The 25,268-nt window shown below is 42.4% G+C and overlaps 1 protein-coding gene across 4 annotated transcripts in view; it reads left to right on the top strand.

Moving 5' to 3' along the window:
• Positions 1-1,288: 1,288 nt before the first annotated feature.
• Positions 1,289-25,268, top strand: part of LOC135517938 (colorectal mutant cancer protein) — a 117,840-nt gene continuing 93,860 nt past the window's right edge. Inside the window, exons 1-3 of one of the 4 annotated variants that reach the window (XM_064942672.1) lie at positions 1,289-1,668; positions 3,413-3,657; positions 4,060-4,295. In XM_064942672.1, the coding sequence (XP_064798744.1) occupies positions 1,547-1,668; positions 3,413-3,657; positions 4,060-4,295 (603 nt within the window). In that variant the 5' untranslated portion in view covers positions 1,289-1,546. Of the gene's footprint in view, positions 1,669-3,412; positions 3,658-4,059; positions 4,296-23,230; positions 23,973-25,268 lie in introns of those variants that run through there. The other 3 variants (XM_064942673.1, XM_064942670.1, XM_064942674.1) reach the window with 3 other exon arrangements.

The raw sequence follows: 25,268 nt of genomic DNA, 5'->3' as shown, positions 1-25,268 counted from the left end.
ATTCATGTTTCATCAAAGAAATGCATGTTTCATCAATGAAGTGCTTTGTTATTTTGCAACAACATGTGGTGAACTTTATCACGGCTATCAATGTTGGTTTAAACCCATAGAATCAATTTTCTATATTTAAATATCAAATACAAATGTGCAGTCCTTGTGCATACTCACACAGTTTTCATGCTGCCCAGGACAATATCCCATGTCTTAATATAAAGTGCCTTTCTCTGCTAGACTGTTGAAAGTCCAGCCCTTTTACGCACTCACCCACTGAGATCTATGTAAAGCTAGCTACAATAAGGATTCACCACATTAGTGGGATTTGTGGTTTGCCTTCTCAATAAATGTTCCCATTGAAAGTGATATAAATGTATACAAATACTGCAATCGTGCCATATTTGGACTATATAATGCTCAACAAGGTTAGAATGTTGTTATATAAATTCAACAAAAGACAATAATGAGTTAATTTGACAAAAAAAAGTAAAAATCTTTGTTAGATTACTTGTTAGATATTACTGTGTTGTCGGAGCTGGAAGCACAAGCATTTCGCTACACTAGCATTAACATCTGCTAACCATGTGTATGTGACCAATAAAATTGGATTTGATTTACAGAGAAAATGCATGTCCAATACACATAGTAGGTTGACTTGTAAGGCTTAATGTGGCTCATTTCACATGGATTTCAGTGTTCCGTAACAAGAGCTATGATGCTAATATTTGTGTAAACTCTCCACAGCTGTTTTCTGTGGGTGTCACTGTGTAGACTGATACCCCATTTCTCTGATCCACAATCCATAGACAAGGCTGTACAGTGAAATATGAATGTCATTACGCACAATAGGCTGCCTGGGGAAGTGATTTCTCCCTGTTAAAGTCCCGTAATAAGAGCTAGGACGCTAATATTTGTGTAACTCTTCACAGTTGTGTTCTGTGGGTGTCACTGAGTAGACTGATACGCCATTTCAATCCATAAGTAAGGCTGCACAGTGAAATATAAGTATGCCCTCAATGCAATTCTGAAGTTGAATACATCTATAGTGAGTTTTCTACAGATTTGTTTGTCAAATTAACTCATTATTATTATTTTTTTTTAAATTTATATAACAACATTCCAAAATGGTTTTAGTATTAACTCATTCAAATATGTCATAATTCCACTATTTGCATCCATTTTCATCTTTCAATTAGGGAGTTTTATTTTGAAGGCGAACCGCAAATTCCGCTATTGTGGCTAATCCTTATTGTGGCGAGCTTCACATATGTCCCACTGAGTTTCGGTCGACACTCACTCCACAGCAGTTTACCCAAAGCTTTTTAACGCCTCCCTATTCGCGACTTTCGGGGTTAACTTTTACGGCACGTGCTGCACCTTCCTTTTTGCAGATGTGAATTAAACCGAAGTTTATATTTGATTATATTCAATCCGATGTCGGGTAGTAGTCGACACTTACGGGAAGTGTGATGATGAGGCAGTTACTTCGTTGAGAATGAATACTTGGAGGGGTAGTACCTTAGCACACTAGTTACGGTATTCAGCGAAGATCATGGCGGCGGTGGAGGTGAGTGTGAGTAGCGGCAGTAGTGACACATCTAGCACCGGCGAAGAGGAGAGGATGAGGCGGTTGTTTCAGACTTGCGACGGTGACGGTGATGGATACATCAACAGGTAAGTCTATTTTATCAACGACACGGTGGGGTTAGAATTGAAGGCTACCGAATGCAAATGAACAGATTTTTCCAGACATGTATATACGATCTGGAAATATGATCACTTGTTTAGTTAGTTTTGTAATGTGAGCAAATTGCCAGTGACTTCCGTAGCGAACAAGTCCTCGGATTTTGATTCGAAGACATCGAACCATTCCCAGTCTCGATAACTGGCAAGGACAAACTATCGAAATACATCTGCATGCCATGGAAGTGTTGGCTTGAGTTTTTGAAAGCAACTCAAAATGTAATTTGACAATGAAAATGTTGCAAAAGTGTATTTAGTTGAAACTAAGAATGTAGCTAGCTAACTAAAAGCTAGTCTCCAGACAATCATACTCATCTAACGTTACTAACTCCAGACTAGAAGAAACTGTAGGCCAATAAATGTGACCAATATCATAATCATAAACATTCTGTTTGTAGCTTGTTGCAAAAAAATGTATGGACATTGCGTATGTTCTAAAACCTTATGCACTGAGTCAGATCTGCTTTCACACATGCTCATTGAGGAGGGCTACTGCATAGTGTAAATAAACACCAACACTCCAACTCAGATCACAGCAACTGGATTTGATGCAGCATCCAAAGACCGTTTACATTTCATGTGCAGGCTGCAGAAAAGTGGCATGAGCCAGGCAAGATCATGGAGAAGACTCCTGAGCACAGAGAACCTAAACATTTGTCCATACCTCGGAATAGGGAATCTAGGCCTATTCCTGTCCTAACATATTCTTGTGAGTGTGAGTTATGGTGTTATTAAGTTACAGTTTACACAGTGATATGACTTATAATCATAGTGGTGGTCTGTAATTATAAAATGCTCATGAACTCTGAAGTGTTGAATGTTCTTTCTTGGCAGTAAAGTAGGCATGCTTCAGGCTATACACAAGCAGAGAGAGTGGTGAGCAAAATTAAAACATGCAGGAGAGGAGAGCTTAAGAGCATTGGTTAGTTTTGATTAAACTCAAACACACCTTTTTCAGCCCTCTCTTTTGTTACAGAAAAGCACATGGCTTGCTTAGTCATTTGAGATGCATGTTTTTATGTATATTTGTGGCATAGAACACACTGCTAAATGGATTGGTTGCCCCTGTAAGGCATCAAAGATGATTAATGGAACCAGTTCTGTGAAAATGTATGCTTTGGCTATATTCTTCATGCATTCCAGCTGTTAGACATGAAACTGACGAATAAGATATCCATTGTGTTGAATAACTACAGCTGGAGGGGCATAATGTTCAATTTCCATGTATAGGGGAATATCTTTTGCTGTAATTGTATGCCTTTCCACATCATATAGGAAACCTATTTTTTTCCCCCTCCAAACCTGTCCTATTATTTGTTTATTTTCATTCTTTTGATAAGTGAAGACAATTCCTCAGGCTGCTGCCCTGGCTAACGTATCAGCAATTCAACTTAGTGCTGCAACTTGTACACCACTCTTCAATTGAAAACAGTAATCTTCCTGTCCTTCTCCCCTCCTCTCCCCCCCCCCTCTCTCTCTCTCTCTCTCTCTCTCTCTCTCTCCTTTTACCTCTGCCTCTTCTTTTCTCTCTGCCTCTCCTTCACCATGCCCCCCCTTATTTCTCCCTGTTTCTTTGCTTATCACCATACTTTTCCTCTTGCCTGTATCTCCTTCCCTCTCTCCTGCAACTTTTCCATCTTCCTAAAAACTTCCTTCTCTCCCTTTCTCCTGTTAGGAATGACCTGCTGATGGTGTGTAGACAGCTAAACATGGAGGGGTCTGTGGCAGAGATCATGGACCAGCTGGGAGCAGACGAGCGAGGCAAGATCTCCTTTGAGGACTTCACCCGCTGCCGCATGCAGCTGGTCAATGAGATCCGTAAGGAAGAGGGCGAGATCTCCCAATGTTCCCAGGACTCTGACACTAGGAAGCTCAGGGAACACATCACCTCCTGGCCAACCAGTAGTGAGATTAGCAGGGGTGAGTTTGGGGATAGCCAATCAAGATTAGCCAGAATTTTGAGTTATATTGTTAAACAAGAGATGCCAATTAATTATAGCTGCCTACAAGCATAAAACCAGCTAAGAACAGGCAACACCAAACAACTAAATCTAACACCCAACATTCAACAACTAACTGCAAACAACCACTAACCCTTATTACACAGTCATTATTAACCATAAACAACTGACACCAAAGTGCTAAAATTAAACAACCAAAACATAACCTGCATGACTGAGGCTAGGGTTTTTAGCTCTGTTGCTAAACCCACAGAATTGTTTGGGAGTGCCAAACCTTCACACTGCTTATTAGTTATGAGTTATTACCTGTTATTTCTAAGTTTACTACCTGTTAGTTATCGAGTTATCATGTGTCCCCTAGGGGCCTTGTCAGGAGCCAGAGAGAGCTGGGAGTACTACTCTGGGGCCCGGGACCTTCAGAGTTCAGACATCCAGCCTCAGCACACACAGACCCAGCAGCAGCCAGCCATCCTCCAGAAGCTCCTGGAACAGCCTGGGACGGTCCTAGAACAGCAGGCTGCTCTTCATAAACTCCTGGCCCAGACCAGCACCCGCTGTGCTCCCCTGGAGGGAAACTACCTGGAGCTGGCCAACACAGTGAGTGGACTGCTGTTGGTGTTGAGTGCATACTGCATAGTGCTGGTGATAGCATTTGATGGATTCCTGATATGTTGCCTTTTGAATTATTTTGTTAGCCACCCAATGGCCAAAATAGTTGTTTCTAGTCAAAAGCCAGACTGCAACTGCTTAGCCTCTGAGTTACTGGATGTTTACTGCCAACGATGAAGGAATGAGTGCAATGAATGGTGGAGTCTGGAGATATTGCAGTTACAGAAAAGACAACCGTGTTGTCAGCTGGCACCTCCAACACTTATACAAAATGTCGAGTTGGTAACACACAGAAACCTAAGAAGTGTTGTGGTGCTGTGTAAAAGTTGAACCATTGAAAATCAATATAATCTTCCTGGGAAAAGACTTTCACCATGAAGATAAGGGGAAATTAATTAATTATAGGTGTAGTAAGCGTGGTTATGCTGCAGAGGGCAGTGCTGCTCATCATAACTCAATCTTCTTGCATTTACCTCTCCTGCTGAGAGCAGTCACTGGGCCTGAATGGCTTGACATCAGGGTGCCCCCTCATTATGGTTAGGATTTGAAGATACTGATCCTAACTGTGACACTGTCCCTGTGTCTTTACTCTTCAGCAAGATAACTGTCAAACCTACAGACCTCTTCTGACGCTAGAACCACAGCGAGGTATCACAATGCTTTTTATGCTTCGTCCAGGTAGGGATTCCAACTCTCCCTAAGTGTTGACCTTGGCTCTCTCTGTCACTTAGCCTTAAGGGGTATCATCATCAGGGTATCTGTATAATCTCCATCACCTCCCCTGAGCAGTAATCACACCCCTTTATTAATGCATCCATATTTATTATTCATCACATTGGGCTGTCATATCTCCTTTCTATATCAGGTTTCTGGGCTGGGCGCCTTTATGGACCCATAGAAATAATTTAGAAGTTTATTACTGACATTCAGATCTTGACACCGTCCCTCTGTAGATTAGCACAGGCACCAGAGAGAATGATGGAGAAAGTGTAGTGACTAGTCACTTTCCAGGCCAAACCATTATGTGGGATAAGGTGCGGTGGTGTAGCAACTGTTTTTACCCCCCCCCCGCGCTATTAGGAGCCCCACTTTACAGGTTTGACCTGCTGGGTAGCCGTGTTAAATGCTGCCGCCAGGCTACGACCACAGGTCTAATGGAATATCTGGTTCCTGACACAGGAAGGCCGTGAAACTATCAATGCTTTGGTTCTCTAGGTAGCATGGACATGGTCCCTGTCATGTTTTGGGATCTTTTCAGAGTAGGGGGAGCGTATATATGCTGTATAGCCTATGATTGTGTTTGTTAGTTATTTTTAATGCCTGGGTTGGTTATTTTTATTTGGGTTTATGAAAAGTTTAAATGTAAAAGGTCTAAATGACAAATCAAAGTTTATTTGTCACACGTGCTGAATATAACAGGTGTAGACTTTACTGTGAAATGCTGACTTACAGGCTCTTTCCCAACAATGCAGAGTTCAAAAGTAAGAACATTTGCTAAATAACAAAAAGGAAATAGTAACACAATAAAATAACAATAATGAGACTATATACAAGGAGTACTGGTACCGAATCAATTAGCAGGGGTATGAGATAGTTGAGGTGATTGATGTAATATGAACATGTAGGTAGAGGTCAAAGTGAATAGGCAATCAGGATAGATAATAAACAGATAATACGCAGAGTAGCAGCGTTCATGTGGCGTCAATATGCATGTGTGTATATGTTTTGTGTGTGTTGGAGTGTCGGTGTAGTATATGTGTGGGTCGAGTCCAGTGCAAGAGAGTCAGTCCCCCTCCAAAAATGTAGGCTAACATGCTGACTAGACCGGGCACGTACCATCGTGCGCATGTTGATTTTGTCCATCCACACCAGATGCGATTAGGACACACAAGTTAAAATACCAAAACGAACTCTGAACCAACTATATTAATTTGGGGACAGGTCTAAAAGCATGAAACATTCTACCTGAAATGCACAAGGTCCTCTAATCCTACAATTAATCCACAGATAAAAGGTAAAACCGTGTTAGTTTCCAGTAATCTCTCCTCCTTCAGGCACCTTATTCTTCTTTGGGCTTTATATGGCGGTTGGCAACCAACTTTAAGGTGCATCACCACCACCAACTGGAGTGTGGACCTCTGTTCATCTTTCAATCACCCACGTGGGTATATGCTCCTATAAACCAATGAGGAGATGGTAGAGGCGGGACTTGCAGCGCGTCAAGAACCACGTTTTATTTTAGCACCTGGCTATGTAGACGCTCGTGGGCAGTTTGGATTTAATGATTGAGTAACATGTATGTGTACATTTATTTTGCAACGCTCGTGCACGTCACGCTAGTGGTTTGGTCAGCATGTAAGTTTTATCTTACTTCATGCACTCATGTAGACCATGTTAGTATGTGGATGCCTTGTATGGAATTATGTTCTGACCTTGAAGGGCATTTGCAAATATTAAGAGATTATATACTGAACAAAAATATAAATGCAACATGCAACAATATCAACGATTTTACTGAGTTACAGTTCAATTGAAATACATTCATTAGGCCCTAATCTATGCAGATATGCATCTATTGGTCACAGATACCTCAAGAAAAAGGTAGGGGCGTGGATCAGAAAACTAGTCAGTATCTGGTGTGACGACCATTTGCCTCATGCAGTGTGACATATCTTCTTTGCATAGAGTTGATTGTGGCCTGTGGAATGTTGTCCCACTCCTCTTCAATGGCTGTGCAAAGTTTCTGGATATTGTCGGGAACTGGAACAAGCTGTTGTACAAGTCGATCCAGAGCATCCCAAACGTGCTCATTAGGTGACATGTCTGATGAGTATGCAAGCCAAGGAAGGTCCTTGTGAGATGGGTTCATGCATTATCATACTGAAACATGAGGTGATGGAGGTGGATGAATGGCACAACAATGGGCCTCAGGATCTCGTCACGGTATCTCTGTGCATTCAAATCGGCATCGATAAAATGCAATCGTGTTCGTTGTCCGTAGCTTATGCCTGCAAACACCATAACCCCACCTCCACTATGGGGCACTCTGTTCACAACGTTGACATCAGCAAATCGCTCGCCCACACAACGCCATACACGTGATCTGCGGTTGTGAGACCGGTTGGATATACTACCAAATTCTATAAAATGACGTTGAAGGTGGCTAATGGGAGAGAAGTTAGCGTTCAATTACCTGGCAACATCTCTGGTGGACATTCCTGAAGTCAGCATGCCAATTGCACGCTCCCTCAAAACTTGAGACGTCTGTGGCGTTGTGTGACAAAACTGCACATTTTATAGTGGCCTTTTATTGTCCCAAGCACAAGTTGCACCTGTGTAATGATCATGCTGTTTATTCAGCTTTTTGATATTCCACACCTGTCAGGTGGATGGATTATCTTGGCAAAGGAGAAATAAGATTTTTGTGTGTATGGAACATTTCTGGTATCTTTTATTTCAGCTCATGAAACATGGGGCCAACACTTTACATTGCGTTTTTATATTTTTGTTCATTGTACATCAGCTGCTGAGTGGCGAGTGAATGCTACATTTTCTCCTGTGTTAATAGAAACATTGAGTGCGTGGCGTGCGTGAGAGAGGGAGAGCGTGTGTGTGTTTGTGCGTCAGCCAGAGCTGTGTATAGCAGAGAATACATTGCCATCCCTGGTTGAATAGAATCCCATGCCCCCTCACCCAACACTCATTACCCAACTCCATATCCCTCCACACTCAGTAAACAACATTGTGTTTGGGGGAAAATAAGCTGCATATCATTATCCCCCTGAGAAGAAACGTAATCCCTGGGTTTGCAGATTGCTTTTCTGTGGCATTTTGAGTTTATTCACACCCCTGTTCATTATCTGATATTTTGTTTGGCAAGTTAGGGGGAAGCTAATCACTATATGGGAATGATGTTACCCCGTTGGCTGCAGCCAGCATCTGGCCAGGGCTGTAAAGGCAGATTAACACTGTCAATGGAGACATGGGACATATGCAGCGGCCACCAACAGATTAAACAATGAGGACGGTACATCACTGTCAAAGGGACTTTCCAACAGTATTGGACTAAAACTCACTTTTCTCATTCCTCTTTGAATTGGATACCTTTTATTTTTCTACTCCTTTTTCTCCCCAATTTTGTGGTATCCAATTTGTTGTTAGTCTTGTCCCATTGCTGCAACTCCCATACGGACTCGGGAGAGGCGAAAGTCGAGAGCCGTGCGTCCTTCTGAAACACAGCCCAGCCAAGCCGCACACCAATTTGTCGGAGGGGACACTGTACACCTGGCCACTGTGTCAGCGTGCATTGCGCCCGGCACAGGAGTCTCTAGTGCGCGATGGGACAAGAAAATCCCTAACCCTGACGACGATACCTTTCTGATTAGATTTTATTCGTCACATGCTTTGTAAACAACAGGTGTAGACTAACAGTGAACGGCTTACTTAGAGGCCCTTCACAACAATGCAGAGAGAAAGAAAATAGAGAAATAATAAGACGTAATAATAAATACACAATGAGCAACAATAACTTGGCTCTATAAACGGGGTACCAGTACTGAGTCGATGTGCAGGGGTAATGAGGTAATTGAGATAGATACAGTGCCTTCAGAAAGAATTTACACCCCGTAACTTATTCCACATTTTTCAGATTTTTTTCTCACCCATCTACACTCAATAATACCCCATAATGACAAAGTGAAAACATGTTTTTAGACCTTTTTGCCAATGTATTTAAAATGAAATACAGATATACAGTGCCTTGCGAAAGTATTCGGCCCCCTTGAACTTTGCGACCTTTTGCCACATTTCAGGCTTCAAACATAAAGATATAAAACTGTGTTTTTTTGTGAAGAATCAACAACAACTGGGACACAATCATGAAGTGGAACGACATTTATTGGATATTTCAAACTTTTTTAACAAATCAAAAACTGAATAATTGGGCGTGCAAAATTATTCAGCCCCTTTACTTTCAGTGCAGCAAACTCTCTCCAGAAGTTCAGTGAGGATCTCTGAATGATCCAATGTTGACCTAAATGACTAATGATGGTAAATACAATCCACCTGTGTGTAATCAAGTCTCCGTATAAATGCACCTGCACTGTGATAGTCTCAGACGTCCGTTAAAAGCGCAGAGAGCATCATGAAGAACAAGGAACACACCAGGCAGGTCCGAGATACTGTTGTGAAGAAGTTTAAAGCCAGATTTGGATACAAAAAGATTTCCCAAGCTTTAAACATCCCAAGGAGCACTGTGCAAGCGATAATATTGAAATGGAAGGAGTATCAGACCACTGCAAATCTACCAAGACCTGGCCGTCCCTCTAAACTTTCAGCTCATACAAGGAGAAGACTGATCAGAGATGCAGCCAAGAGGCCCATGATCACTCTGGATGAACTGCAGAGATCTACAGCTGAGGTGGGAGACTCTGTCCATAGGACAACAATCAGTCGTATATTGCACAAATCTGGCCTTTATGGAAGAGTGGCAAGAAGAAAGCCATTTCTTAAAGATATCCATAAAAAGTGTTGTTTAAAGTTTGCCACAAGCCACCTGGGAGACACACCAAACATGTGGAAGAAGGTGCTCTGGTCAGATGAAACCAAAATTGAACTTTTTGGCAACAATGCAAAACGTTATGTTTGGCGTAAAAGCAACACAGCTCATCACCCTGAACACACCATACCCACTGTCAAACATGGTGGTGGCAGCATCATGGTTTGGGCCTGCTTTTCTTCAGCAGGGTTAGGGAAGGACCATTCTGGAAGTAAACCTGATGGAGTCTGCAAAAGACCTGAGACTGGGACGGAGATTTGTCTTCCAACAAGACAATGATCCAAAACATAAAGCAAAATCTACAATGGAATGGTTCAAAAATAAACATATCCAGGTGTTAGAATGGTCAAAGTCCAGACCTGAATCCAATCGAGAATCTGTGGAAAGAACTGAAAACTGCTGTTCACAAATGCTCTCCATCCAACCTCACTGAGCTCGAGCTGTTTTGCAAGGAGGAATGGGAAAAAATTTCAGTCTCTCGATGTGCAAAACTGATAGAGACATACCCCAAGCGACTTACAGCTGTAATCGCAGCAAAAGGTGGCGCTACAAAGTATTAACTTAAGGGGGCTGAATAATTTTGCACGCCCAATTTTTCAGTTTTTGATTTCTTAAAAAAGTTTGAAATATCCAATAAATGTCGTTCCACTTCATGATTGTGTCCCAGTTGTTGTTGATTCTTCACAAAAAAATACAGTTTTATATCTTTATGTTTGAAGCCTGAAATGTGGCAAAAGGTCGCAAAGATCAAGGGGGGCGAATACTTTCGCAAGGCACTGTATATCATTTACATACCCCCCTGAGTCAATACCTTGTAGAAGCACTTTTGGCAGTGATTACAGCGATTTCTCTTTCTGGGTATGTCTCTAAAGCCTTGTTCACATTGGCAGTTTTGACTCAAATCCTATTTATTTGCATATCTGATTAAAATCTGTTATTTTTTCCTGCAGTCTGAACAGCCAAGAAGCACATGGAATCAGATATTTCAAGCCATGTACAAATCTGATTCCTTGCCATGCATCTTGTCTGAACAGTCAAATCTGATTTATTTCCCCTCAAGTGGTTTTTATTGTAACAGATTTCCTCCTCTTCATCTGAGGAGGAGTAAGGATCGGACCAAAGTGTAGCGTGGTAATTGGTCATGATGATTTTAATAAAGAAAGCGCTGAACACTGAATCAAAACAATAAACGATGACGTGAATTTACAAAAACCGAAACCGTACCGTGTGGCACAAACACTCACATGGAAACAAACACCCACAACTCAAAAGTGAAACCCAGGCTACCTAAGTTTGATTCTCAATCAGGGATAACGATTGACAGCTGCCTCTGATTGAGAACCATACTAGGCCAAACTCAAAACCCCAACATAGACTGCCCACCCAACCCACGCCCTGACCATACTAAAACAAAGACAAAACAAAGGAACTAAGGTCAGAATGTGACATTTATACTGTTATTTGGCATATCTTGTTGCTTGCTAGCTACTCTGTTGACAGTTTTGACAATAACTTGTTGTATTTAACTAGCTTGTTAATCGTTTACAAACAAATTAGTTAATGTGCTAGAAAGCTAAACGGCGAGCTAGCTAGTTGACTGCTGTGGCTAGCCAAAAAGAACTCATTTTGAAAGTTGGATCATCTTGTCCTTTTGAGGCTTTAAAAGTGTTCTTACACTATGATTTTGAACATTCAAAGTAACTGGGAAACTTCCATGGCAGGCATTGTTGTCACAATATCTTGCTACATAACTTTTGAATGATAGGAAGCACGAGCACCACCACCCGTCAGCCTACAACATTGTGCACACACCAGGACTCGAATTTACAGGCGACAGTGACAACAGCGTTCTATGCCCCCATGTGTGGCCGTAATTCACCCCCAAGAAATCCATGCTTTGCAGCCAAAGTGGCCGTTGTGCCCTTGGGCTGAATATAATAATTATCTTCTCACGGCTGCCAATTGCCTTACTCCGAAGCTCTTCTCACTCATATCGCTCTCTCAGATATCTAAATTCTGATTATAAACTGGGTGGGTCAAGCCCTGAATGCTGCTGATTGGCTGAAAGCCATGGTATATCAGACCGTATACCACGTGTATGACCAAAAATGCCTTTTTACTGTTCTAATTACGTTTGTAAACAGTTTATAATAGCAGTAAGGCACCTCGGGGGTTTATGGTATATTGCCAATATACCACGGCTAAGGGCTGTGTCCAAGCACTCCGTGTTGCATCTTGCCTAAGAACAGCCCTTAGTCGTGGTATATTGGTAATATACCACACCCCCCCGGGCCTTATTGCTTAATTAGCCAATGCCTGTCACATGATTGGGTCCTTCTCACAGGCATCGCAGCTCCGAAGTAGGCTAAAAGAGGACAGACACACATCGGGGTCCTTATCGAATTCCGAGGTGCTAATTGATGTTAGAAGAACTGTTGACATTTACTTTTCTTCAGCCAACAAGATGAGTAGGCCTAACGAACAACAAAAGCACTAGCCTAAGTCAATCAACAATCCCCCATAGTACACAAGTTTACCTATTCTATTGGTTAGCTTGACCTTCTGTACGAGAAATAAATCTTCCAAACATACTCTCAAACAGTTGTGGGATGCGCTAGATCCCAAATTAATACAACCACTGTAGCCTACAACAAAAAAACATTTAAAATAAATTAAGCTGATGCAACAGATCAGAATGTTAAGCTTAAAATGCTAATAAACTATTAGGCTTACTCTTCACATTATAAGTGCAGCAATGCGCACACAGCAGTAGGCTATAAGAGGGACTGCGGGCGCTTTCATATAAAAAATAAAATATCCTTCAGAAATGTGTTGTTAATATCACTAGGATTGTCTTTGGCAGCTGGACGATGAAAGAAAGTTGGCATATGAGGAAGTGTTTATCAAATAATCCCCTTAACATTCGGTCGGAAGATCGTACAACATTCCTCATAAAATGACAAAAAACGTCCAGGTTTTAAACAATTATTTTTATGGTTTAATAGTTTCAAAATATTGACTGCCTCCACTTGTGAGGTGTGTGATGTTGCAGTGCACAATAGGCAGCGGCCTTTCTCCACTAGTGCCTCAAGTATGTCGACAGAATCAAGCCTTAAGATATTAATAATGATCCTACATTATATTGGTCAAAGATGACTGGCGTTTAGCCTAAGTGTGTGTGTGTGTGTGTGTGTGTGTGTGTGTGCCCAACCAGTCACTTTTTACTATTTTCTATAAACAAACTATAAAATAACACATGGAATCATGTAGTAACCAAAGAAGTGTTCAACAAATCAAAATATATTTGAGATTCTTCAAAGTAGCCACCTTTGCCTTGATGACAGCTTTGCACACTCTTGGCATTCTCTCAACCAGCTTCACCTGGAATGCTTTTCCAACATATTTCCAACATATATGTGAATGTAATTAAAAGTCTAATTAGAGTTTGGCTACATTTTCAATCGCCTCCCTCATGTCAGCATCGTTCTGGAGACATGACGGGCTGTAACAAATATGACGGGCTGACATGACGGGCTGTAACAAATACGTAACAAATACGCACCTACACTAGTCTAATTATTTATGTACATTTACATGCACTTTTCTTTCTTAACAGAATAGCTACTGTTTTTTTCGTTTTTTCAAATCAATTTCATTGGCTATTTTGGTTAATGGCTTTGGTGCCCAAGCAGATGGCCTTGGTGCCCTGGCAGATTGGGCACCTCTTGAAGGCCAACATGAAATTCCAGGCCTGGCACACACCCATTGTTACTATGACAACTACCGTAGCCATGTCAGCAAATTTTTGCAGTGCTGTCTGTACACACATCTGATTTGGTCACTTGTAACTTGCTATTTGGACAGTCAGTATTCCAAAACGGATTTGAAAAACCAAACTGAGTGAGCATTAAAACCTGCAGTGTGTACAAGGCTTAACAGCTTTGCACACCTGGATTGTGTAACATTTGCCCATTAAAAAAAATTAAAATAAATAAATTTCAAGCTCTGTCAAATTGGTTGTTGTTCATTGCTAGACAACCATTTTCAGGTCTTGACATAGATTCTCAAGTAGATTTAAGTCAAAACTGTAACTCAGCCAGTCAGGAACATTCACTGTCTTCTTGGTAAGCAACTCCAGTGTAGATTTGTCCTTGTGTTTTAGGTTATTGTCCTGCTGAAAGGTGAATTAATCTCCCAGTGTCTGGTGGAAAGCTACTGAACTGGGTTTTCCTCTAGAATTTTGCCTGCAGCTCCATTCCATTTCTTTCTTTATCTTGAAAAACTCCCCAGTCCTTAACGATTACAGGTATACTCATAAAATGATTCAGCCACCACTATGCTTGAAAATATGAAGAGTGGTACTCAGTATTTTATTTATTGGATTTGCACAAAACATACAGTAACACTTTGTATTCAGGACAAAACGTTAATTGCTTTGCCATGTTTTTTGCAGTATTACTTTAGTGCCTTGTTGCACCCAGGATGCATGTTTTGGAATATTTTTTATTCTGTACAGGCTAACTTATTTTCATGCTGTCAATTAGCTTAGTATTGTGGAGTAACTATACTGAGCAAAAATAAAAACGCAACATGTAAAGTGTTGGTCCCATGTTTCATGGGCTGAATTAAAAGATCACAGAATGTTCCATACGCACAAAAGCTTATTTTTCAAAAATTTTGCGCACACATTTGTTTACATCCCTGTTAGCGAGCATTTCTCTTTTGCCAAGGTAATCCATCCACCTGACAGGTGTGGCATATCAAGAAGCTGATTTAACAACATGGGCATTACATAGATGCACCTTGCTGGGGACAATAAAAGGCTACTATGCTGGGTGTTGAGGAGTGTTTCTGTTTATAATAAAGTACTTTTGTGTGGAAAAACTCATTCCGATAGGCTGTGCCTGGCTCCCCATTGGGTGGGCCTGGCTCTCAAGTGGGTGGGCCTAAGCCCTCCCAAGCCCACCCATGGCTGCGCCTCTTTCCAGTCATGCGAAATATATACACTAGGGCCTAATGCATTTATTTCAGTTGACTGATTTCCTTATATGAACTGTAACTCAGTAAAAGCGTTGACATTATTACATGTTGCATTTACATTTTTGCTCAGTAAACAATGTTGTTGATCCATCCTCGTTTTTTTTCTATCACATCCATTAAACTCAAACTGTTTTACAATCCCCATTGGCCTCATGGTGAAATCCCTGAGCGGTTTCTTTCCTCTCTGGCAGCTGAGTTAGGAAGGATGCCTGTATCTTTGTAGTGACTGGGTGTGTTGATACGCCATCCAAAGTGCAACTAATAATTTCACCATGCTCAAAAGGATGTTCAATGTCTGTTCAATGTCTTTTTAATTTTTACCCATCTACCAATAGGTACCCTTTGCTAGGCATTGGAAAACCTTCCTGGTCTTTGCGTTTGAAGTTCACTGCTTGACTGAGGGACCTTACATGTAATTCTATGTGTGGGGTACAGAGATGAGGTAGTCATTGGAAAACCTTCCTGGTCTTTGTGTTTGAAGTTCACTGCTTGGCTGAGGGACCTTATATATAATTCTATGTGTGGGGTACAGAGATGATGTAGTCATTAAAAAAATCATGGTAAACACTATTATTGCACACAGAGTGAGTCCATGCAACTCTTTGACTTCTGAAGCAAATGTTTACTCTTGAAATTAATTAGGCTTGCCATAACGAGGGGGTTGAATACTTATTGACTCATGACATTTCATCTTTTAATTTTTTTAATTAATTTGTAAACATTTCTGAAAACATAGTTACACTTTGACATTATGGGTTATTGTGTGTAGGCCAGTGACCAAAATAATTATTGACTCCATTTAAAATTCAGGCTGTAGCACAAGAAAATGTGGAAAAAGTCAAGGGGTGTCAATACTTTCTGAAGGCATTGTACATGTTCTCTGTGAGTGCAGGCATGATTCATGCCTACATGCTCACATTGGTGTGTGTGTGTGTGGTTAAGTGTGATCTCATCAGCACTGCTGGATTACCCTCTGATCACACCCATGATTCATGCCTGACACACACACACCGACACACAGTTTATTGCCTTCTCATTATCGGGCTCATTATCCTAAGAGCTCTCATCCGATGACCCACTGCATTCAGCCACGTTTACCTTAGTCGATGGTAGTTTTCTGAATGCTCAAGTAGTTCACTTTATCTTTATGCAACCAGAGATTGGCCTTGGAAATCAAGATTCCTTGAGTCAAATGGTTGATGACTTGACACTTGATTATTGACCTTGGAAAGTGAGATAAATGTTTTATCTATTTAACTGTTGTTACCAGGGTTGGCTTGGGGTTTCAATCTCATAGTGTGGTCAAAGCATTAACACATGATTCAATATTAACTCTACAAACACTGGAATAGGTTTGGAAAGTGATGTTTGCTCTGTAATGCTGTGCTGTAATTATGCTCTACTACTTTACAACATGATGTATGGTAAGCTAATGCCACAAGTTGTACCCATACGGACTGATCTAGGCTATCCATAGTCAGAGATGTCTCTTTTGTAGAGACTTTTGTATGATCTTGATTCCATGCCACATACAGTAGCCTATATTGACCTATATAGCAGTTTCTCTTTCAGCATGTGTAATATATCCACTGGTGTGGATGGTGAGGTTTTGTCCGTAGCAGAAGTGCAGAGCTGGCTGTATCTTTCTCACTGCTGTTCTCCATCTGGTGTCTCAGTATGAAATCCCCCTATGATATGACACCAGGTTCTCAGCCAAGCCCCAAAATAGAGCAAAGTAATCCTAATAGATAGCCTATTTTCAAGACAGCAAAAAGCTAAATCAATATCTGTTAATTAGCCCTTTACACTCGTACCTGTATACACGGGTTGAAAATGGCAGATGTGGGCACTGATAAACAATGGTTGTACAGTAACATGCTTTACATGACATCAGCGCTCAGGCTCTGCGCGTCACAGGTTTTGACATTCTTCTCACAGGAGAGACATTCTGAACTTGAGCACTATGTTTGTCTATTGTGAAGAACATTTGCCATGGCAGACGTTCTTGTATGCACTCATACCTCCTTTCTATGTTCACCAGAATTAGGATCTGACCCAGATTGTGATTTAGAATGGACTGTTTTTGGATTGCGAACAAAACAACTACAAGAGTTGAAGACTTCTTTGAGTCATAAAAGTGCATTGAAATGACTTAGGAACTGTGCACACTTTGGAGAGGTGTATTGGCCAATTGGAGACACCAGTTAGTCCTCTCACTCAAACTTGTATATTTTTTTTGTCTTATGTTGTACCTATCCCATTTTCTCCAGGAATACTCTTATCATGTTACTAATTGTATCCAGAGTATGTTCAGATTTCGTTATAAACAAATGCTGCGAAAGTACTGTAAATATAAAATTAACATCACATCAATTGTTTCTTTTTTAGATTCAGTCTTGTCAGGTGAAATGATGTGTCCTCACCTTTGGTCTAATAATTTCCCCATATTCTCCAAAATGTTCCCTTTCAATTGCTACCATGGTTATGCATATGCTTTTCATATTTATTCTGTAAGAAACATTTCATTTTAGCCCAGTTGATATAGGCCAATTCCCATGACTGTAAAAAGGTTAACAGATGCATGCAGTATCTGATGGATTTAGGGAGGAGGACATTTTATTTTGACAAAATGAGCCAGCACATGTCGCTCTCTTCAATATTGCAGTAGCTTATGAGGGAACAGTGTTTCACCAGAGGAAGAGAAGTGAGTGATGTTTGGAGGAAGAGGATGAGAGAAGAGAGGAAAGGAGGAAGCAGTCCTGCTGAGAGGATGTAGATGCAGCCGAGCCGTCGCACCACATGTTCATGGAAGAGGGGAAGGAAGACACAGAGGAATGGGAGAAAGAGTGGTAGGTAGAGAAGGAAGAGGTGGACGATGTACACACAGTCACCAAGGGAGTGATCCAGAAAGGAATGTGCATCCAGACAGAGCCTTCTGCTTCTTCTTCTGCCTCTGGAGGTACACACAACACTTACACATAGCAGGCTATCCCTTTACCACTCCAGCCTTGGTTCATGACCTGTGTATTGTAAGTTGTGAGCTAGTTTGGCTCCTGGTCTTGCAAAGCCTGCTCCCCCATTAATTACCGTGCTCCCAAAGAGCCTAACCGGGGCGGCAGGGTAGCCTAGTGGTTAGAGCGTTGGACTAGTAACTGGAAGGTTGCAAGTTCAAACCCCCGAGCTGACAAGGTGCAAATCTGTCATTCTGCCCTTGAACAGGCAGTTAACCCACTGTTCCTAGGCTGTCATTGAAAATAAGAATTTGTTCTTAACTGACTTGCCTGGTTAAATAAAGGTTAAATAAAGGTTAAATAAAGGTTAAAAAAAACAAAAAACGAAAGAGCATAGCCTAGGTTTCTACATAGCTTAACCAGTATGAATCTAGACACACAAAGGCTACTAAATGGCACCAATATACAATGAACAAAAATATAAACGCAACATGCAACAATTTCAGCGCTTTTACGGAGTTACAGTTCATAGAAATAAATCAAGTCAATTTAAGTAAATTCATTAGGCTCTAATCTATGGATTTCACATGACTGGGATTACAGGTATGCATATGTTGGTCACAAGTACCTTTGCAAAAAAAAAGGTAGTAGTGTGGATCAGAAAACTAGTCGGTGTCTGGTGTGACCACCATTTGCCTCATGCAGCGCAACACATCTCCTTCGCATAAAGTTGATCAGGCTGTTAATTGTGGAATGTTGTCTCACTCCTCTTCAATGGCTCTGCAAAGTTGCTGGATATTGGTGGGAACTGGAACACACTGTTGTACACGTCGATCCAGAGCATCCCAAACATGCTCAATGGGTGACATGTCTTGTGAGTATTCAGGCCGTGGAAGAACTGGGACATTTTCAGCTTCCAGGAATAGTGTACAGGTCCTTGCGACATGGCACCATGCATTATCATGCTGAAGTTTGAGGGTATTGCTGCGAATGAATGGCACAACAATGGGCCTTAGGGCTGGGCGGTAAACCGTATTTATGATATACCGGTATTGATGCACAGACAATTTTGGGTTTGTACTTTACTTTCTATAGCGGTATTTGAATGTTTGGTTTGTTAAATGTGATAGCCGTGTGTAACGTCCATTTGTATAGTTTATTTCACTACTTGAGTCCTCTCTCTCCATGCCGCATCCCATAGATTTAGCCCCGCCCAATTTGTGCCTAACTGCTGGTCAAAATTGCACAATTAATCGTTGTGACCAGTTGAGGATGTCATAACCAGTTGTGACAGGTGTTATGTCAGTCTTATAACAGTATTATGCCTATTTCCTGCTTTGGTGGGAGTTGTTTTTCTATAGATCAGACAATGTGATTAAAGGCCTTTCACTCAGCAGGTAGAGAAAGAATGACACCACCAGGCTGGCCGTGAGCCAGTCCTCCCTCTTTGGGGGCGAGCTGCCACTGTTTGGATTAGCGTCTGTAACTTTGGCTAGCGCTAAACCCATAGCCCCCCTGTGTGCTAGCTAGGCTAACTCTATCGCTATCTGCCCTCAACCCATAGCCCCCCTGTGTGCTAGGCTAGCTGCTATATATGCCCTCAATACATAGCCCCTCTGTGTGCTAGCTAGGATAGCTCTATCGCTATCTGCCCCACAGCAGATTTGATTTCACACACAGTCAAGCTGGGTTTCACTGTGGCACTGACACTGTCCCTTTCCCTGTGCCACTCCTCTTTTCTCTCCCCCTTGGAAAAGTGCCCAGAAAAGCATAATCGAGTCTCCTGATACATCCTCCCAGCCAGCACCACTGCAATGCACAGTCACTGTGTCCTCCTAGCTCTGTGTTGGTCGTGTTAGGTGTTAGCCGTAATGTGTTAGCCTAGCTTGTCTTTTTATATAGCTCTTTTGGACTAACATGTTGATGTTGGAGGGCTGTTGAGAGGACGGTACGTTGGTGATGAGGTAAGCAAGGCTGGGCAGGATGAAAGAGATGGGTGGTATTTCTGTGGGGAAAGTCGCTTTAGGCCGTGCCGGCCCTATAGCCTAGAGCTGATTTGCCAGGTTGGAGTGGACGTAGCTCGAGACCAGAGACCACTGCAAAGGGTAACTGTTGGGACTTGGATATCTATGTGGGTGAGATTGTTGGACGTTTTAGACTGTTGTGTGGATTTGATAGGAAACATGCTGTTGATCTTCAGGGATGCCTCTCATTTTAGTCTGTTTGGAGAATCACTTTCTATTGAGGCCTATGTTATTTTATATTAATGTGTATTTCAGTCTATAGCAGTATGATATGTGTACATGTATGCCGTGCTGTACTACTTTACATTGATCTGGGAGATTTTATTTCCTTGTTGTATAGTGATGGTTATTTGAGCTTTCTTCCACTACTAGTAACAGCCAGATTATTTTTTTTATCTTGCTATCTAATTACTTTTCTATCTGCCTAGTAAACCTCTTAGAAAAAAGAAGGGGTCTATTCTCCATATCATTGTTCTCGTTTCATTTTCACTGGTCAGGGAGAGAGGAAGACCGACTAGACTTCCTGCTCCATTCCATTTCTTTGAGTCACTCAATTAGAAAGTGAACCAGCTCCCAATGTACCGTAAGTCCAGCTTCATAAATGATGCATGCAGGTGTTTTTGCAAGGCCAGAGCAGTACTGTCTAAACGTAGCCCAGCAGCACCTCTGATATACTACTCTGAGTGCAGAGTCAGAAAATTACAACTTTTTGTCTCCTGCTACGGCTCTCATCTTCTCAACTGTTTCCTGCTGTTAGAATTCTTTTAAATTTATTGTAATATTGTTCTCTTAGAATATCAACTGGGAATGGTAGTTGAACTTGTTTCAGCACAGTTCTTTTAATATATTTCTTTTTACCCCCTAGTGAAATGGATGAGAGAAGACATTAGGGTGGGAATTAATTACATTTACAATTAAATATTAATTTTGGATGAATCTAGGGGGAGCCTTGGGCTATAGGGTGTTAGGCTGAAGTATTACGACTCGCTTGCCTTGAAGCCTTACTATTGAATGTGAATTCAGTGGTCAGGGCATTGTGAGTTTACATGTTCCAATTTGCATGGCAAGTAAGGCAGACTTCTAATTAGGGGCATATGCCAGCAGGTGCCTGACTGTGTGCGTTTCCCCTCTTTATTCTGCTCTTTGTGTGTTTGCATTCTGATGAGCAGTGTCCAGCTTGGGGAGCAGCATGATTTGTAGCTGAGCTTAAAGGTCAGGATCACCCAAACGCTGAAACACCCCTTCTAAATGAAATGTCCTCTCACTGTCAATTGTGCTTATTTTCAAAAAACTTAACAGGTGTAAATATTTGTATGAACATAACAAGATAACATAAACATAAACTGAACAAGTTCTACAGAAATGTGACTAACAGAAATGGAATAATATGTAACTGAAGAAAGGGGGGGTCAAAATCAAAGTAACAGTCAGTATCTGGTGTGGCCACCAGCTGCATTAAGTACTGCAGTGCATCTCCTCCTCATGGACTGCACCAGATTTGCCAGTTCTTTCTGTGAGACGTTACCCCACTCTTTCACCAAGGCACCTGCAAGTTCCCGGACATTTCTGGGGGGAATGGCCCTAGCCCTCCCCCTCCGATCCAACAGGTCCCAGACGTGCTCAATGGGATTGACATCCGGGGTCTTCGCTGGCCATGGCAGAACACTGACATTCCTGTCAAGCACAGAATGAGCAGTATGGTTGGTGGCATTGTCATGCTGGAGGTTCATGTCAGGATGAGCCTGCGGGAAGGGTACCACATGAGGGAGGAGGATTTCTTCCCTGTAACGCACAGCGTTGAGATTCCCTGCCATGACAACAAGCTCTGTCCGATGATGTGACATACCGCCCCAGACCATGACGGATCCTCCACCTCCAAATCGATCCCTGCCGCGAGTACAGGCCTCGGTGTAACACTCATTCCTTTGACGATAACGCAAATCCGACCATCACCCCTGGTGAGACAAAACCGCAACTCATCAGTGAAGAGCACTTTCTGCCAGTCCTGTCTGGTTCAGCGACGGTGGGTTTGTGCCCATAGGCGACGTTGTTGCCAGTGATGTCTGGTGAGGACCTGCCTTCCAGCCTCTCTCAGCCTGTTGTGGACAGTCTGAGCACTAATGGAGGGATTGTGCGTTCCTGGTGTAACTCGGGCAGTTGTTTTTGCCGTCCTGTACCTGTCTCGCACGTGTGATGTTCGGATGTACTGATCCTGTGCAGGTGTTGTTACACGTGGTCTGCCACCGTGAGGAAGATCAGCTGTCCGTCCTGTCTCCCTGTAGTGCTGTCTTAGGTGTCTCACAGTACGGACATTGCAATTTATTGCCCTGGCCACATCTGCAATCCTCATGCCGCCTTGCAGCATGCCTAAGGCACATTTGCACAGATGAGCAGGGATCCTGATCTTTCTTTTGGTGTTTTTCAGAGTCTGTAGAAAGGCCTCTTTAGTGACCTAAGTTTGAATAACTGTGACCTTAATCGCCGTCTGTAAGCTCCACAGGTGCATGTTCATGAATTGTTTATGATTCATTGATCAAGCATGGGAAACAGTGTTTAAACCCTTTACAAGTTATTTGGAATTATCTTTGAAAGACAGGGTCCTGAAAAAGGGATGTTTCTTTTTTTGCTGAGTGTGTGTGTGTGTGTGTGTGTGTGTGTGTGTGTGTGTGTGTGTGTGTGTGTGTGTGTGTGTGTGTGTGTGTGAGCATGTCTGAAATAGCTGCTTGTGTTGTTGTGTCCATCCACATCTTTGTGTGTGTGCATATGCTACTTTGCTATGTGGTCTCCTTGACACCTTGGTCGTTCCCCTAATGTGGCTTCCGGTCACATCTCAACATGTCATATCAAAAATCAAGCCAATATCAATAGGGGGAGCGGTTTATTCTATGTTCCATTCAAAGTGCCGAGCAAGAGGTGGTCATACTACCCATTTTTTTTTCAAATCCTTATGTGACTGGCTTTCCCATTACCAACATAATCTAACCTATCTGAATTAGCTAGGATTATCGGCTAACAAATATTGCGTTGATCCATGTAGTCAAACGTTCATTACTGGTTGCTCTAAACACTCGTCATCAATATATTAATGAAGTGCTCCAATCTGTTCATATTTAATGAGGCCTGAATGGGCTGCTAATGAACTGGTCTATTAGCGTACCCTACACACTATAATTAAGTCTACGAGAGGAGCCACAATGCTAGAAGTGCACTTTAATTGCTTTAACATCCTCCAAGAGTGGAGATGAGGGAAAGTTCTGGAATGCTGCCATTTCTAGAGCTCAGGGAGGGAGGGAGAGAGGGAGAGAGCATGCACTCTGTTGAACATACCATTAGTGCCGCGGCACTCTTTGGTGTGAGTGCTTGTCTGAGTTTCAGAGAGAGAGAGGTCTGGGAGTGGCACAGACCGACTGAAGGAATGAGAGGGGGGTGCTGCTAAAACTTGAATCCATATTGAAGAGAGGAGGTGGAGAGAACAAGGGGAGAGGGGGATAAGGAGGAACAACTGCTCGTAGACTGGAATCCGACAGACAGTCGAGCAGCAGAGACGATAACACACTGGGGAACGCTGCCCGCTACACACACACACAGACGCACTGAGCCTGGCCCCGGGTGGCGGCAGCGCGTGGAGATGACGGGGGAGCGGCAGGGAAAAGGCGAGCCAGCCAAGAGAGACTCCATCAGTTTTCCTTGGTTACACTCGGGAACGGTTCTCCTGAGGGGCAGCAGGAGCGCTAATGACTTAACTGATAACGGATCATGGAACATGTGCCGGTGTGTGTGACTGTGCACTTCTGAACGCGAGCGGGTTTGTGTATGTGTATTTACCTCCACCTTTTGGTATTTGCGTGTATGCGTGCGTGTGTGTTCATTCTGATCACAGTGAGGGATTTTTCTGAATGAAGGTGGTTTGCCACAGCAGCCAGCGGCACTGGAGACTACATGCAACTGAAGACAAGGGACTAAGGGACTGCGTTCTTCTTTCATCGCATTTCTGTCGGGAGAGAGAGCTCTGGAATCTTAATATCTTTTGAGAGTTTGGGAAGTCATGAACTCTTCCGGAACAGTCGGAAAATTGGGGATCGAAGGGGGCGAGGTAAGACTGCACATTTCTGTACAAGTGGCCACATCAAAACTGTCTACTGGCCACATCAAAACTGTCTAATGTCTTGCTTGGAGGCTTGCCTCTTAGGTCTTTCAGGTCCACTGTGTAAGAGGTAGTTGTTAATTTGAAAAGGGTTGGATCTGAGTTTTCTCTTACTTTGTCTTAAAGGTTTGGTTTGGAAGTGGTTACTAGTATCGTTAGGGTTTCTGTGAAATTCTCTTGTCACCCATTTCTAGGTCATTTCAAGGTTTGGCCAAGAAGTAGGACTCCTTTCTTATAACCCAAGCGAGTTGGCTGTCATTTCTGGAAGGTTTCAGTCAGAGCTGTCTGTCTTTCGTCCCTCTGTAAACACTTGTGCCCCTCCAGCTCATGGCTGAGACTCATCTGGGCTAGTCCTCTACCCCTTTCTCTCTCCCCGCAGTCCCCCCTGCTTGCAGCATATTAAATCCAGGTGGGAGAGAGTTAGGTTCAGGCGAAATACCTCTCAAAAGGCAGGAGGAGAAGGGGTCGGGTATGTTACGCTCCCACAGTGAAAATAGAAGACCAGATAGCTTCCAAATCAGCACTCGCTCCCTGTTTTTCTCTGTCTCTGTCCTTCTGACTCCTTCTGACTCCTGTCCTTCTGACAAGCTGTTTGTTTTCCATGGGCTTTCGAGAGGGATAGTAAGCAAGCTCTGACTGTTAGTGTAAGGTCTTCGACAGAAGTGTTTCTTTCAGTTTCAAGGTCTTCATGGCCCCTTTCCCTTCTACCCTCACATCGTCCACAGATGAGAACGGTTAAATCTCCCAGGAAAGGCATTTGAATGCAAACATTTTTTTAATCAAAATGTGTTTTCTGGCAGAAATGCCTTCGGAAATGTGGCCTTTCATGCAAATTAAATTGTTAAATTACGAGGAGAAGTCGGCCGATTTAATCAGAATGGCCGATTTAATTAGGGCCGATTTCAAGTTTTCATAACAATCGATAAACGGCATTTTTGGACACCGATTGTGGCCGATTACATTGCACTCCACAGGGAGCCTGAGTGGCAGGCTGACTCCCTGTTACGCGAGTGCAGCAAGAAGCCAAGGTAAGTTGCTAGCTAGCATTAGCTAGCACAGGTGATGATTTAACAAGCGCATTTGTGAAAAAAGCACTGTCGTTGCACCAATGTGTACCTAACCATAAGCATCAATGCCTTTCTTGAAATCAATACACAAGTATATATTTTTAAACCTGCGTATTTAGTTAGTATTGCCTGCTAACATACATTTCTTTTAAATAGGGAAATTGTGTCACTTCTCTTG

The sequence above is a fragment of the Oncorhynchus masou genome, chromosome 28, assembly GCF_036934945.1.
Source record: "Oncorhynchus masou masou isolate Uvic2021 chromosome 28, UVic_Omas_1.1, whole genome shotgun sequence".
In the NCBI taxonomy this organism is placed as follows: Eukaryota; Metazoa; Chordata; class Actinopteri; order Salmoniformes; family Salmonidae; genus Oncorhynchus; species Oncorhynchus masou.
Note: the sequence above shows the minus strand (reverse complement) of the source record. Positions and strands in the feature narration are given on the sequence as shown.